Source organism: Diprion similis, chromosome 10 (genome assembly GCF_021155765.1).
Source record: "Diprion similis isolate iyDipSimi1 chromosome 10, iyDipSimi1.1, whole genome shotgun sequence".
Lineage (NCBI taxonomy): Eukaryota > Metazoa > Arthropoda > Insecta > Hymenoptera > Diprionidae > Diprion > Diprion similis.
This window is the reverse complement of record NC_060114.1, coordinates 6,846,728-6,862,668: the sequence shown is the minus strand read 5'-3', so window position 1 is coordinate 6,862,668 and position 15,941 is coordinate 6,846,728. Positions and strand designations below refer to the sequence as shown.

The following is a 15,941-nucleotide window of genomic DNA, read 5'->3' as shown; positions in this document are numbered from 1 at the left end:
ATCCGCCAGTTAGCGCGTTATTTGTCTCGTGCAGAACAAAGTTCAAATAAGAAGTTATTGAATGAATTTTGAAAATTTTTACACTTGAGCACAAGCCCTTTTAAATTTTTCGAACCCTTCACAATGACTTTATGACTTTATGACACATTTATCACTACGTCCAACTGCTAGTATAGTAAAGTATTTTAAAATAATCCATTAGTTGACTTAATTTCGATTGAGTTTAAAACATTTATTGAGATAATTACCCGATTTTTTAATACGTTTAATTTTTTCTTTAACTAGATAAAGTTACTCTAAAAAATATATTTTCGCTGTGATTAATAACACCTCCTGGTATTGGAAGTTAAGAATTCCGTATGTCGAAGTTTACAATTATTTGTACTGAAAAACTCCAATCATTGTCGAAGACGCTGAGAGATTTTTCTTAGTCACGACGGAGCCCGATATTTAAGCGAAAAGGTCGACTAGCTGGCGTAGATATGAGGGGAAAAAAGAACCTAGTAGAAGGAAAATTCCGGGTGGATCAAGGGGGTAACGTTTTCTGGCAGGAAGTGACGCCGGCGAGGCACCGGCGACTCACCGCTTTTGCGGCGAAGAGGAGGGAATGACAGGGCGACGTAGAGGCAAAGGGAGGGGGGAGCGCGTCGTCCCGACGCCGAAATTGACTGGCGCCTAAATCTTGGCCCCCGTGCGAAAGCCCGCAGAGCAACCGGTATCGCGAGTTTTGACGCAGCGCAGCCAGACGAGCGACGCCGGTTTATCTCGGGGATTCCCTGATCACTGATCCCAATACCGAGAAAAATGCCCCTTCCACACACCAGAGAATATAATAATAAATACGGGAGGCAGATCGGAGTCTGTGTTCGAGAAGATAGAAAGAACGTTTGCGCAGGTCGATAAAACAGGAATCTAGCGCGAAAGAATGACCGCCATAACGGAGGAGAACGAGCGCAGAATGAGCGTCGTCGCCAGTGTTGTCTAAGATAATGAATATTATTATCTGGATGGAGGTTAGATTATTCGCGTACAAATTCATGTGATCGAGGTGATAGATAATATTATCTAGACTTTTATCTAGATAATACGGAAGCCAACGATAATAACGATAAAGATTTTTAATATTACCGAGACAATCAGTACTTGAAACAATATGTTTCTACGCGGGTAGAAGATAAAATATTTTGTGTCTGTGAATAAATTTTTTTCATTTTTAAAACAACGAAAGATTCAAGTAAGATCAAGTCAAATTCAATTCAAGCCACGAAACATTTTTTTTAAGTACAGATTCCGAAAAGTTTTTGCTTCAGAAAGAGGTTTTCATTGAATTATGTATCATTGCAAAATTACACCTGAAATACGTCTTGACTTGGAATGTCATTGATTTTTACATATCAATAAGCACTTGATCTTACCTACATACCACCAAAAAATTTGAAGGTAAAAAACAAACTTGATTCTTAGAATCTCTGTAGGTTAATCAATGAAGTAAATTTAATCAAAATTATCTGGATATAAAGTACAACACTGGCTGCCACTAATTCGCTTTCTGTTTTCTACATCCTGTTCGTCGGATACTTATGCAGGTATAACTTATCGGCAAGGGCGTCAAAAAAAGGCTTTTAGGCTTACTCACCTCGATGAACTGCCGATGCTGCTTATGCTCGCACCGTCTACCCCTCTCCTCTGCTCCCTGGATACGTCGTAGTCTGTGATGTCACACTCCGATGTATCGGAGTCACTTAATCTCGACGTCGTTGACGGCGGACTTAGATGGCAGTCAACAGGCGTCGTCACCATCTCGTCGGCTGTGTCTTGGTAATGTCTGCAAAGGGACGTGGACAATTGTCAGTTCAGGATTACGAATCTTTCCCGGCGCAAACACTTACCCTGTGTGCCTGTGCTCCTCGTGAGCAACCAGGTAGTGCCATTCCGGCTCTTGATCCAACGCAGAGACTTCCAACTCCAAGACAGCCTCACCTAGGAAGTCGTTCGCTCCGTATCTGTGAGAGAAATAACAAAGAGCGGAGAGCTGGATTAGTTATTCAACGGACTCTTGTCTCGACCGTTGGTCGGAAATAACAAGTTCCGAACTTCATCCACCGATGAACAGTCTTAAGGTGCTCATAAAGACACGTTGTACACCTCGAAAACGCGGGGATGCAAAACTCCTATACCGCTAAAGCGATCAGAGTGAAACTTGGGCAGTTAATGCCTTATTTTGGCAAAAAGTGGAGCGTCTTTTGACTTTTTCGAAATTTGGAAAAAAAATTTTACAGATTGGTTACCACCCACAGAAATTGGCCAAATTTTCACAGTTGCACTGAATGGATCGAACTATCCGGTATGATGCCACTCGGCGGTAATGAAACACACATTTTGAGCTCAGTCCCATGAGATTTGATGGTGAAATGACGAAATGGCAGCAGATCTGGTTTTCGATTACGAAGTACGCCGAAATCTCATTTTGGCGACATTTGTTACCGACATTACGCGCATGCCGCTAATGTATGCGTGTAATGTCGGTAAAAAATTACCGGCAGGCGTAAAAGATCGATAACAAGTGTCACCAAAATGAGATTTTGGTATTCTTCATGATCAAAAACCAAATCAGCTGCCATTTCGTCATCTCACCATCTAATCTCATGGAACTGGGCTCAAAATGTGTGTTTCATCACCGCCGAGTGGCATCATACGGGATAGTTCGATTCATTCCGTGCAACTGTGAAAATTTGGTCAATTTTTGTAGGTGGTAACGAATCTGTAAATTTTTTTTCCAAATTTTGAAAAAGTAAAAAAACGCTCCACTTTTTGCCAAAATAAGGCATTAATTGCCCAAGTTTCACTCTGATCGCTTGAGCGGTATAGGAGTTTTACATTCCCGCGTTTTCGAGGTGTACAACGCGTCTTTATAAGCACCTCAACTGCTTACCGCCAATGAAACTGAACCCCCCAGACAGTAGAAATTTTAAATTCGTCAGAGACGTTTGAAAGATGCTTTTTAGCCTGTGTTAAGACATGTAAAGCTAACGAAAGACATTGACTAACCTGACATAATCCCAAACGGTAACTTCAAGCGCCCTCTGCCGAAGCTCGGACCTCCTAACCCCGCTGTAAACGAAGGTCTGATTCCACTTGGGGTCGTTAGTGTTGGCCAGAGTCTTCGTTCTTCGTTTGGACTTCTCACTGAATGGTAATAAAAGTGCAATGGATCATGGTCAATGAATTTGAAAAGCAAGTTCTCTCATTCGCAGGTCGAATAAACATTCCAAGGATCTTCACTCCGGTGTGAATTAATTGATTGTTCACCGATTTGTCAGACCTGAGAGTGAGAAGATTGGACTCCTCGGATCGTTTACCTTTTGTCAGGCAGAAGGAATATCTTGGCGTAGGGATTCCTTGGCTGGCCGTTACCTCTGGGTGTCAATCCAGCGGCACATACCAAAGTCACGATGAGCTGAAGCCCGGTTGTGTCGAATCCAAGCTTCACTTGGAGTCTTCCACCGACATTCGCGTTTCCGCCAGAGTGTCTCGCGTGTCTGTTTCTACCCTGAGCATGGAGATCGGGAGAACCAGGCGACGTTACAAGCACCGATGGTTTTTCTCCTCGGGTATCGTACAGTTCTGGAAAATATTTCCATTCCTCTACGTTTTTTATACGTATAAATCTTGTGGTTAATTAAATTCAGTACGCCTTCATCTCGGTCAATTTATACCGTTTGGTACCACATATGAATCACGTGATAGTCTTTTGTTAGTCAGTACTTATCGTATCTGAAAAATTCAAATAATACCCAAACTATTTGAAGAAATATTTCGACTTTAATCGTGACGTGCCATCACTGAGGAGTACGACCAAAGTCGATTACTGATTCACAGACATTGGGAATAAGGAGATAAAGCGCAAAGAATCAGAGCAACCTGATACGAATCGAAAAATATTATCGATTCTGAGAGATGAAAGCCGACAAAACATTCACCTGCTCTCATGTAGCTAGTAGGAAGTACATAAATAAGCTTGTTATATAAATGTAGGTTATTCAAATTCAGAGTTAAAATACGATGATAATCAACAAGACAAAAATGTCAAATACTGTGAGTAATGTCTAAACTTGGCACAAGTAAATTAAATTACCCGATCGGTGTGAAATAGCGCAAACAAGCTGGCTAAATTATGGCGAAGAAAAAATATAACTAAATAAAAAACAAAGAACATACATATTGCGTGATTCTGGTTATTAATTCACACGCTTGGAATTGAATTTCGCGCGTAAAATTATTACTAGCATATCTAGTAGCCGAGAACTATTTCACGATAAATAAAATTACGGGAAGAATAATTTACCCGTACCTACTATCTTCGGTACAAATCGACGATTGAATTATGTGCTAAGAATAACTTGATGCCGCGTATGGTTCACCCCTAGAGGATAATAGTGATGATTTGCGCAGGTAATTAAATGTTTCAGAGTATATAAGTTAGGTTAGGTTAGAGTTAGATATAAGGGCTGAGAGATCATTTGTACAGTTATATACAAACGCATAGATACGTATACAATGAAATATACGGTGAGACAGAGTTCATATGTAAGTAGATAATTTACAATATACATGTATACAGTACGGTACGGCAGATAGTTTAAAAAAGTTATTGTAATATAAATATACATAGAGGTAGGTTACTCTAGATATAGTTGTATATTATCAGAAAAAGTTGTTGCTCCCATAAAACTATATGGTAGTGTGTTAGTGTGAAAAAGGGTGCAATATGTGTATTATTTCTACGCTACGAAACTACTGTATAATATATACACACACATATTATATTTGTGTATCTATATTATAAAAAACTATCACATAACACCAATACTATGTAGCTTAAAATTCGTCTAATAATGATTAGAAGTGGAAGAACTGAGAATTGACTCATCTAAAAAGTTTGTTAAACATCTGGACAAATTTTATCCAGTACCTACTGTTATTGTCTTCCACTGAACAGATCTATTATAATAACTATCGCCAAAATATTCTCATTACGGTTACACCTACACTAGATGTAATAATTCTTCTACACATAATAACTGTAAAATCTATCAATCAGACAGATTTTATTATTCTTACACGTCCAACCGCTGGTACATTTAAAAATAAGTAAAAAACCTTAAAATGTTGTCTCAATTCGATTATACAGTTTATACTCGAGGCGAGAATCTCATGTCGAATCCCTTGTAATATTTCGAGAAATAATATAAATCATAGACACAAGATGAGGGTGTATTTCTCCCCGTTTATGTTCATTTTGTGTACTCACATAATGAGAAAATTTTAGGCTTATGTTATTGACCTCTTGATAAAAAATTGATAAACAATCGTGACCAAGAAGTAAACCGACAAAGAAAGAAATTCAAGTTTTCAGAGGTTGGGGAAGACGACAGGGAAATATATTCACCTTTGTGATGAGCCTGGCTTCCGGTTCCCACCAGATCGTGTTTCTGTCTCCACTGCGCCTGCGTGGCTCCGCGTCTCGTCGTTGTTTTGGCGGGAACTGATGCTGAAGTTGGGCCGGGCAAATTCGTCGGAGCCGTACCGAGACTTCTTGAGACAATCAGTTCGACCTGCGGTTCTTGCCTGGACTCGGCTATGATGTTGTAGACTTCCTGATAGCTTTTTGCCTGCAGAGACCTTCCGTTCCACTCGATAACCTCGTCCCCTGCGGCGGAAACACTCAGGTTAAGCATGCTTCAGCCGCAGAACGAATCGAGAAGTATTCAGAAATTTTTAAATTTGAACATTAAATTTTTTCGAGGACTTGTTTGGCTTTTCAAAAACTCCACTTATGAAATGATGCGTATGAAAAATGAAATTTTTTTTTTCACATCAAACTTCCCTCTTGTGAAATTCTTATAAAGTACTGAAGACTTATACAGCACTTGACAAATCTCTCAAAGTCTCAATACCAGAAACTTGAGGATATAAGTAAAAAGCGTAAAGCCAAAAACATGATTAGGCATAAGTCTAGGAAAAAAGTGGCTGACTTTGAATTCAGTGTTTCAAGATTCGTTTCTTCACTGTAGTAACGATCTTAGTTAATTTGACTCTCAAACTTTGAGTTTCATCACGTTTTTGATTCGACGCATTTTCTACTTTGATTTGAAGAGCGATATTCTGTTGTCAGTCATTAATTTCAATCGAATAAAACACGAGTTCATTTTGGTCTTGAAAGTTTTGTTCTAGCGAGTGATCCGCTAGAATCTGCACCTAATGCATTCAAATCTGAAGTCGACAAGCGGTTAACGGCACGTTTAAACCATTTAGAAAGGGTGGGATCGTCGCTTCGAGTCTGCCTTACCCGGTCTGAGCTGACCCTCGAGGTCCGCGGTGCTCCCCTTCTTGACCTTCTCGATTAGCGCACCCCTCGAACCGTTCTCGAGGAGCTTTCCGCCCACCACCTTCAACCCCAGGATACTGCTGCTACTGCCGGAACCGGCGCCCTGCGACTTCCTCAGGATCATGTGACCAATCATTTTCTGACCGTCGCTGCTTACCTGCCATAACAGCGGGTGCTGCGAATTCGAGAAAAGTAAAATTCACCCTTCGGATATCCGTTTCACTCGAGATTTTAACAGTTGTAGAATTGAAAGAAGCCAACTCTTTGCTTGGGCATGTTTTTCTTCCGTTTTTCCTCACCTTCGAGCAATCCAATGTCGTATGTTGAAGGAAAACTTACACGCTCAAGCAAATGTGTGGTTACTGATATATGTGTACAGTGTATAGTAGGGTGGTCCTTATTTAGGGTGTTGATGAATTTTTTAATTTAATTTGTTAAAATAATTAAAAAACAGTTACCTCGTATTTTCAGATTTTTAACTCGACTCTAAGTTAGTCCGCTTTGTGGTCGATGTTTCTTATGGAAATAACGTGGGAAAAACTTATTTTCTCAGTATATATTTTATTGTAAAAGTAATGATGTTAAAAAAAAAATGGTAACTGTGAGGTTTTAGTCGGCATTGATGCTTCTCTCTGAGAAAAAAATCACATAATCATACCACGCAATCTCGACTAATCGCACACGCTCGAAATCTGACTTTTTTTTATTTCGAGGAAGTGCAATTCGTCTAGATTTTCTGGTATGGTGATGTAAATTATTTTACAGATAGTAGCACTAATGCCCACTAAAACCTCGCAGGTACAGATTTTTTTCAACATTATTACTCTTGCAACAAAATATATACTGAGGAAGCAAATTTTTCTCACGTCATTTCCATAAGAAACTTCGATCACAAAGTGAAGTATCCCAGAGTTAAGTTAAAAATCTGAAAAAATTAAGCAATTGTTTTTGAATTATTTAAAAATGATTTGGAGGATGGGGCGGCAAAAATTTGTCAACACCATAAATAAGGACCACCCTAGTGTATAGTGATATGCTGGGACCCAACGTGGAAACGAGCCACCTCGGCGCCTACAGGCAACTGTGAGTAAAATTTCATTCCTGAGATGGCATATTGTAAAGCCAGTTGCCTATCTGTGGGCGTCGAGGTGGCTTGTTTCCACGTTTAGGAACGGTATGATTTCTGTCTAGCTTGAAGTTACACTTTACGACTCTGCTATTTTTGGTAATCCGTAAAAAGTAAACGAAGGCATAGAAAATTGGAACAACGAGTTTCCTCTGTTTTGTTTTTCAAACTTTTGTCCGGTTTGTTCCTGTGAAAGTTTTTTAAATCATAGGATTTGGTTTTCTATAGTTCTTTTTTTTTTGTTGGCAGAAGTTTCTGCAACTACGGAAAGAAACTAATAAAACAAAGTCACTGTAAAATCTCGGACTTTATAGAATGGTAATTATATGCATATAAGCAGAGTCGCAAGGTGTTAAAAGAAAGTTTGAAGAAAAACACGATTAATTCTTAATATTTGTTCTTTTGTTCGAATTTCAAATTGTATCATTCTGTTTCTTTGTTATCTATACATCGTTTCTTTTTCTTTGCATGGATCGTAATGACGAAATTGTCATGATTTTGGTGATGCAGTGGTACATAGGTGTATAAGAAGAAAGTAGAAAAAAAAACAACTTACAAACACTTCTGCACATGAAAGTACACTAACAACAATATCGTAACCACACATGCAGTTATAATCTCGTGCGTAATGCATGCATAGAATAGAATATCAGTAAGAGTTTATGTATTTATGTTATACGTATGTATGGTATATAGTATGTACGTTAAAGAGTATGTATAAGCGTTGAAGCGATGTGATTATAGATGGAAATAAAAAAAAAAAAACTTGGTATATGGTATATATAATATGCGTATATGTATAAGCAGCATGCGTAAAGCTAGGAGTAGGTGGGTATAATTTTTTGTAGGTTTTTCTACCGGATAATGTAACTGAGAGTGGATCTACTTTAGGGGAAGGGGTTAGCCCTCTATTTTCATTTAGTATTTTTCGCTTGCCACCTTCTCATATCTCGTTATTGAAATTTTATTTGTTTTGTTGAAGTGGAAAAATAGAATTTCTATTCGCAATTACGAAATTGAAATCACGTTTTTATTGGTGGTAATTTGCCGTTTTTAGTAATTTCATATACCTTGCCGAAACGGTAGACAATAATATACAAGTAAATACTCTGAGGGGTTTTTGAGACAGTCTCATGGCAACGAATGAAAATACATTTTATATAAATGTATGAAACGTTAAAACATGAGATTTATAACGTAGATGCCGCTATAACTCATTACTCAAACTTGCATATAAATATATTATACCGATGTATACAAGGTACATATTTCACTGGCAACAACTATCGTCATTCGCGTAAATCAACTGCAGCTCCTATTCTATTCTATTCTATTCTATTGTATTCTATTCTATTCTAGTCTATTCTATTCCATTTACTTAGGTTTCCTATTTATCTTTGTCATAATAAACGAGCCGTCGTCAAGCCTATGCTCCACTAGGTAAACCGACGGAATTGACTATACACGTCAAGTATTTACTCCACGAAGAAAACAAGGAAGATTGTTTATTGTGAAGAAGAAACTATTTTCGCTAGATTCGATTTCCCTAGCTTTCAAAGTTCGCTAAGAGTGGAACACAGGAACGACCAGCCCAACTTCTTCAGTCCAACTTGCATCTCGTAAATTTCAGTCACTAATTTTTATTCTTTATGTATTTCTGTATCAATCTTCATGTCAAGATGGTGATAAATATCTCAAAATGTTTTACGAAACAAGAGGAAAGTTGAAAACTGAACTGATTTATTTTTGTGTCCCTCTCCTTTTTTTCAATCATGAAAACAAAATACTCAAAAACTCATTTTATGTCCAAGGTACAGAATATGCCATTTTGAACGAACTTTGCAAAATCACTCGGAAGTTAAGCGTGTTAAAGAGCAGGAAACTAGTTTCAAGATTTTTAACGTTTTGAACTAATGTCAAAGAAATTTAACGTGGCAGTGGTTCTACTTGGACCTTTAGTCCCGTACTTTTTTCAACTTACGGTTGCCGTCAAGACGATTCCAACGAGCCTTGGTTCGTCAATTTTGGTTCAAGCGTTCTCGAGATATTACACTTTGAATTAGGGAGTCGCGCGTACTCCGCTTCGCACGGCCATTTTGCAACGCTATTCACGCGTGAATCGAAGTCTGAATTCAACATCTCTCGAGCGAGTGACCCAAAATCAACGAGCTTGAGCTCATTGAGTTTGTCTCAAGGCTCGGTGTAACATGAAAACGATAAAACCAAGTAGAACCATAATAAAAAAGGTGTTGTTCAACGTTCAAAATGGAACACTCGGCGCATCTTAAAATCGCAAGCATGGTTCACGCATGAAGACTAGTTATGGGGTATACAGAGAAGCTTCAAGGCAGAACTAATTTCTCTCGAATAGTCTTTTGCTTTCGATCTTTCGTTCACTCGGTCGCTTTCACTCTTTCACCCTTTCATCCTTTCACCCATGGTTTTGTCTTTCTCCAAAAATAATCTCTCGCTTTCAACAACGTCCCGGCAACTCGAGCCCGTACCTTGGGCAGATCTCCTCGGTTGCTATCTTCGCTGCTGGTGAAGGTGCTCGAGGTATCGATACCCGAGTCCTTGGTAGCGCTGTCCTGGCTTCCCTGACGGTCAGCCTCCCAGGACCAGTCCTCCTCGTGACCGACGACGTTTGTACCGCCGTCGAATCGCACCGTCTTTTTCCCCCTTCTTTCCGTAAACCTGAGAGAGACGATCACCAGCCCATTTTCAGAGATGGTTCAATACAAACTACTAGGCTACCTACAGCTCCCAAGAATCAGGACCATCGCAAAACCACCGCCTCGTCGAATACATTCGTTGCATTACGCGGTTAGGGATTGGCCGAGAAAGATTCTCAACTCAATTTACTTCAATAAATCTCATTTATTTGAGCATGATTCGACTCTACTAGATACCTTGAATGAAGAAATTTCGAGACACTTAAGGTGCTTATAAAGACCCGTTGTACACCTCGAAAACGCGGGGATGCAAAACTCCTATACCGCTCAAGCGACCAGAGTGAAACTTGGCCAGTTAATGCCTTATTTTGGCAAAAAGTGGAACGTCTTTTTACTTTTTCAAAGTTTGGAAAAAAATTTTACAGATTGGTTACCACTCACAGAAATTATCCAAATTTTCACTATTGCACTGAATGGATCGACCTATCCGGTATGATGCCACTCGGCGGTGATGAAACACACATTTTGAGCCGAGTCCCATGAGATTTGATGGTGAAATGACGAAATGGCAACTGATCTGGTTTACGATTACGAAGAACACCGAAATCTCATTTTGGTGACATTTGTTACCGACATTACGCGTAATGTCGGTAAAAAGTTACCGGCATGCAAGAAAAGTCGGTAACAAATGTCGCCAAAATCAGATTTTGGTGTACCTCGTAATCGAAAACCAGATCAGCTGCCATTTCGTCATTTACCATCAAATCTCATGGGACTCGGCTCAAAATGTGTGTTTCATCACCGCCGAGTGGCATCATACCGGATAGTTCGATCCATTTAGTTGAACTGTGAAAATTTGGCCAATTTCTGTGGGTGGTAACAATCTGTAAATTTTTTTTCCAAATTTTGAAAAAGTAAAAAGACGCTCTACTTTTTGCCAAAATAAGGCATTAACTGCCCAAGTTTCACTCTGATCGCTTGAGCGGTATAGGAGTTTTGCTTCCCCGCATTTTCGAGGTGTACGACGCTTCTTTATAAGCACCTTAAGTACGAAATGCTTTTGAAACACGTGAAAATGCTTATAAATACGCGAGTTTCGATAGCAATTAAACCATTTTCTCATCACAATGAAGTTAAAATTCGACTTTAGCGGATTGAGAATGACGTCGATCTCGAGCCAATCGCGAGCTACGATCTATTCTAGGTCGCCTGATCCCGAAGTGCGTAACGCACCTTCGACTATCCGCGCTCCATTCGTCCCCGCTCCTCCTGAAGCTCCTTCTGACAAGGGTGCTCTCCTCTTTTCGTGGTTCCCGTGGGGGATGGTGGCCGTTGTGACCTATGACCGTAGACGTGGTCCGTGTGTGACCGTTGTGAGGCCCAAACCTTCGGACTCCGCTGGACAGCGAGGTCGGCCCTCCCGTCTCGTAGCTGTACCCCTTCCCTACAGTAGATCCAAATTTTTCGACTTCTGACAAACACTATTTTCCCTTACATTCTCAGTACTTGGAAGTAAACGAAAAAAAAGAAAAACAAATTACAAGTGGATAAAACATCTACAAAATTGACAATGACGCTGTAAATCTGTTACTTTCACACTTATTCGTAGTAATAAAATACTCTCTGGCTATCTTATATAATTATTGTTATTTTCCTTGTACTTTATCGCATCTCTATTGCAATGATCGTATTTTTTCGTCCCATTTTTGGTATTCTTATCCAAGTAGATATGTCAGTAGGTTCATCGGCAACCTACAAGGAAGTGTCCATGTGATTCTTGCAATTGCGCATGTGTAGAGGTTCAGGTATACAATAATTCGATGTGGTATAATATTTTGCCTGCGGTGTTCTTGTTGGTATAACACAACTATATATGTATATATACACATACGCATATAATATATATATATAGTAATGTATAATGTGCTCTGTGTGCGAAATAAATTTGTACATAAGTAATATAAATATGTGAAACAGGTTTCTTCATCCAACTGCGAATAAGCTGCGTTTCTTGTTTACGCATTCAATTGTTCAGTTATATTTATTATTGCTTATGTTGTTGATAGAAACAGCGTGCAGACTCGATATAGAATATGACGAATATGACTCGACACGAATTGATAATGTATAGTATAGTATATGCATAGAAAATAATAACACGGCAAATCAATGTATGTACATAGATTATAGTATATGTGTATGTATGTACATTACAGGAAATATATGCAACACCAATTATCACAATACAAACATAACGATAAGTGTATATATATATATACATTTACCGCGTGTGAAAAATGACGAGTATTTACTTCAAGTCGAATAAAATTTGTAAACCGTAATAATTAGTAAAATTGTTTAAAAAAAAAAAGAAAAACGATTATGTATTATTAGACGATTATGGCGCGAGAGAGTCGAGAAAATTTAAAAGAAAAACAAAAAAAAAAAAAAAAAACCATAATTAAACAATGAGGAAAAAACTTTTCTTTTATAACGATAAAAAATGATGCACGTGCCAACACACGTATACGATATACACGTAGTATTATAATACAGTATACATATAGACAATACAGATGGAGAGATAAATTTTTTAATACAGCTGGAGGAATTATTTCGCAATTTTGCAAACCGTTTGCCAATGGGTCAGTCTTCGTTCCTTGTAACATATATAAATTCGTAACGTAGGTATGTACGTGGAAAAATGGTTTTTAAAGAGGAGTGAATTGAAGTTTTAAAGCATTATTTAAATTGTGTTCGAAAACGCAATTTATTACGTGAATGTGATGCGCACGTGCGCTAAATGCTAATTGATTCAAGCTTCGTTTCGTTCTCTTTTGAAAAGCCCGATATCCCGAAATGCCGCGGAGATACAAATTTCTATCGATTTTTCGCAAGAGATGTACACGCGGATCCGTGAAAGAAGGAATGATAAAATTTTTATTCCGCGAGAAAAAGAAACGAAGAAGTCGATTCGAGAAGGGAGAGTAACCGATCGACATGTGACACGCACGTGCATACACATTTAGATATTTTATACATCCGCATATACATATATTCACATGTGTAAATATTCATGTACGTGTACGTATGTGGAGCATTCTACGTCAAATCAAAGGTACATGGACCAGATCCCCTGGGATTCCGATGTTCAGTGGATTTTTTGGTTTACTTCGATCAGAAATGATAGCTTTAATTTTTCAAAATTTATCCACAATTTTTTAAAATTGTTATTACTGGAAATATTCTTGACACGAAGATGGACACTTTTAAAAAAGATGAAACTTTTTTATAAAAATTTGGGGCCAGGTAACACATCTTTTCGTCATGATTCGAAAACGGGATTAGAATGCTGATTTTTTTTTTTGTTTTCTTGAAATTTTGTTTATCGAAAATAAAAACAAACTCTGTTCTGGTAAAATTCAATTTTCTGTTTTCCTTCAAGATTAAAACGAAGAAAGCGATGCTTAATTCGAAAAATATCATTCTTTTAGTTTTAATCTTGAATTAAAAATAAAATCAAATTTTACCAAGCCGAAGTTTCTTTTTATTTTCTTTTTTTTTTCCATTTTCAAATCATGACGACAAGATGTATTTTCGAGTGTCTCTGATTTTACGAAAAAGTTTCATCGATTTTGAAAATGTCCATCTTCATCACAAGGATATCTCGGGTCACCACACTTTTACAAAATGGCGGAGAAATTTTTGAAAAATTAGAGGAATCATTTTTAAATAAAGCAAACCAAAAAGTCCATCGGACATCAGAATCCCAGGGGATCAGGTCGTTAACCCGTTGGTTTGACGTGGAATGCCCTATGTATATATATATATATGGGTGTGTAGTTGCTTATTTATGGTCGATTACTTGTCAATATTTGCGTGCGTATGTGTGTGTGTGGATGTATGCAGTTTAAATTGTGCAGCATGAATGAGGAGTGTCACGGCTGGCGAAATATTTTTTTTTATTTGTTATTGTTTTTGTTTTTAGTTGTGAATATTTATACCGCAAGGAACTTCTTTATCTTCTCGTCGAGCATCGCCTGGCGGTTGATTCGATCTCCTGCCTTGTCCCTGGGACTCCTGGGTCCCCCCACCACAATTGGCGGGGGTTTCCTTCCTAGAAGGTATTCGTTATAAGCCACAAGTATCCAATCGGAAAGTGCGAGTTATCGCAGCTCGTCGAAAAGCTCTGGGAAAACTGTTGGAACTGTTTTTTTTTTTTTTTTTTGCTTTTTTTTTCTTTTCCAAAGATAGAGTAAAAACAATGAAAGAAAATTGAAAAGTGACAAGAATCTTCGTCGAATTCACCGTAATTTGGCATTTCGTTTTTCTTCGTATCGGAAGAAATATCAGCTGCGCAGAAAAAAAAAAAAACCAAAAAAAGAAAATAGAAGAAAAAATATCAATAAAAAATATACATACATCTGAACGTTGTACAGTAGTAGCTGTGCAAGTAAAATGTGCACTGCTAAAAATAGTACTGGTGTAGGGGGTAAAGGAGGCGGTAACCAGTCGCTTGGGTCTTAATTTAAAAGTTAGATGACACCGGTAGAACCAGATAGAGAGAAATAATTCACTACGAGCTTGTTTCCTAGTTCCAGCAGCAGGTCGTTCGCCGAAAGGCAATATGCAATTAAAAAGTGACGCAAGTAGTGTCTCGTCGATTTTCAGCAGCGTCTGGTCGTCAGATGTCTTTCACCTTTTGCAGTTTCGCGAAATTTTTAGGAAAATCCGCCAAACGACAAACAATATTGTCAAGAATTTAACTGGATGTCGAGGGGATTTAGCCATTGAAAATTTATTGAACACAATTGACACGGAAATTTCCTGAAAATTTCGCATTGCATGATATTGTATCCGTAATATTTCTTTACTTCGGTATTATTAATAAAAGCAATAATAATAATAATAATAATAATAATAATATCAATGATGACTTACCTGGCTAAACTAAATACTAATTATGTATACGTAGGTATATATAGATATCGTACTATTCTAGTATTGTGCAACTACATGGGAGCAACAACGCCATCCTCTAACGCAGCTTTTTTGCGTCAAACTTCATGTATACTTATTGGTATCAGGATATGTGGTTAAATTTTCGAAATCCGTGAGCCTTACTCTTCATATACGCTAATTCTTCGAGTAGCGTTTTCATTTTTAATCAACGGAGAACAATCGATTGTCAGTCTCTGTATTCTGCTCACCTTATTCCTGCGTTTGTTACGATAAGGATAGTGCAACCACACTAGCTTACTAGTTGAAACAAAGTCCGAATCGTACAATCGAATTCATGAATACTATTTCCGCAATTACTAAGCGATTTAATTCGCGAGTATCAGTTTCTAAAACGGGCGAATCCGTGATTATTATTTTCTAAAATGATGGAAATCGTGAATGTTAATTGTGAGAATGTGTTAGTTTTAAAAAACCGTCAAATCTGCGAATATTGAAACCTGGTGGATCAAGTGTGTCAGCAGCACAGTCTCAAATGGTCGAATACCAGAATAATGACGGCCTGGACGGTGAAATGGGTGAAACATAGCATCTAAGCCGGTCGAATGTGTGAGTAGTAGGATCTGATATATGGTCGACCCAGCGAGTAGTACATGTCAACCGTGTGGGCGGCGTGCAGAAAATGCGCGTTGGCGTTGACTGGATCCCTGATATCTTCTAATGGATTCCGGGCCGGTTATTCGCGCAATTCCTCACGCTGCTTGCACCGGCAACAGGAATCCTGCACCTCATCGGG

General features: G+C 38.4%; 1 protein-coding gene across 15 annotated transcripts in view; it reads right to left on the bottom strand.

Moving 5' to 3' along the window:
- LOC124410988 (regulating synaptic membrane exocytosis protein 2) overlaps positions 1-15,941 on the bottom strand; it is a 67,263-nt gene that overhangs the window by 32,255 nt on the left and 19,067 nt on the right. For 13 of the 15 annotated variants that reach the window (XM_046889776.1, XM_046889769.1, XM_046889773.1 and 10 more), the window contains exons 6-13: positions 11,420-11,630; positions 10,019-10,208; positions 6,350-6,563; positions 5,450-5,710; positions 3,360-3,624; positions 3,049-3,186; positions 1,890-2,003; positions 1,637-1,825 (exon numbers count right to left, since the gene is read on the bottom strand). In XM_046889776.1, the coding sequence (XP_046745732.1) occupies positions 1,637-1,825; positions 1,890-2,003; positions 3,049-3,186; positions 3,360-3,624; positions 5,450-5,710; positions 6,350-6,563; positions 10,019-10,208; positions 11,420-11,630 (1,582 nt within the window). The remainder of the gene's footprint in view (positions 1-1,636; positions 1,826-1,889; positions 2,004-3,048; positions 3,187-3,359; positions 3,625-5,449; positions 5,711-6,349; positions 6,564-10,018; positions 10,209-11,419; positions 11,631-15,941) is intronic. The other 2 variants (XM_046889780.1, XM_046889779.1) reach the window with 2 other exon arrangements.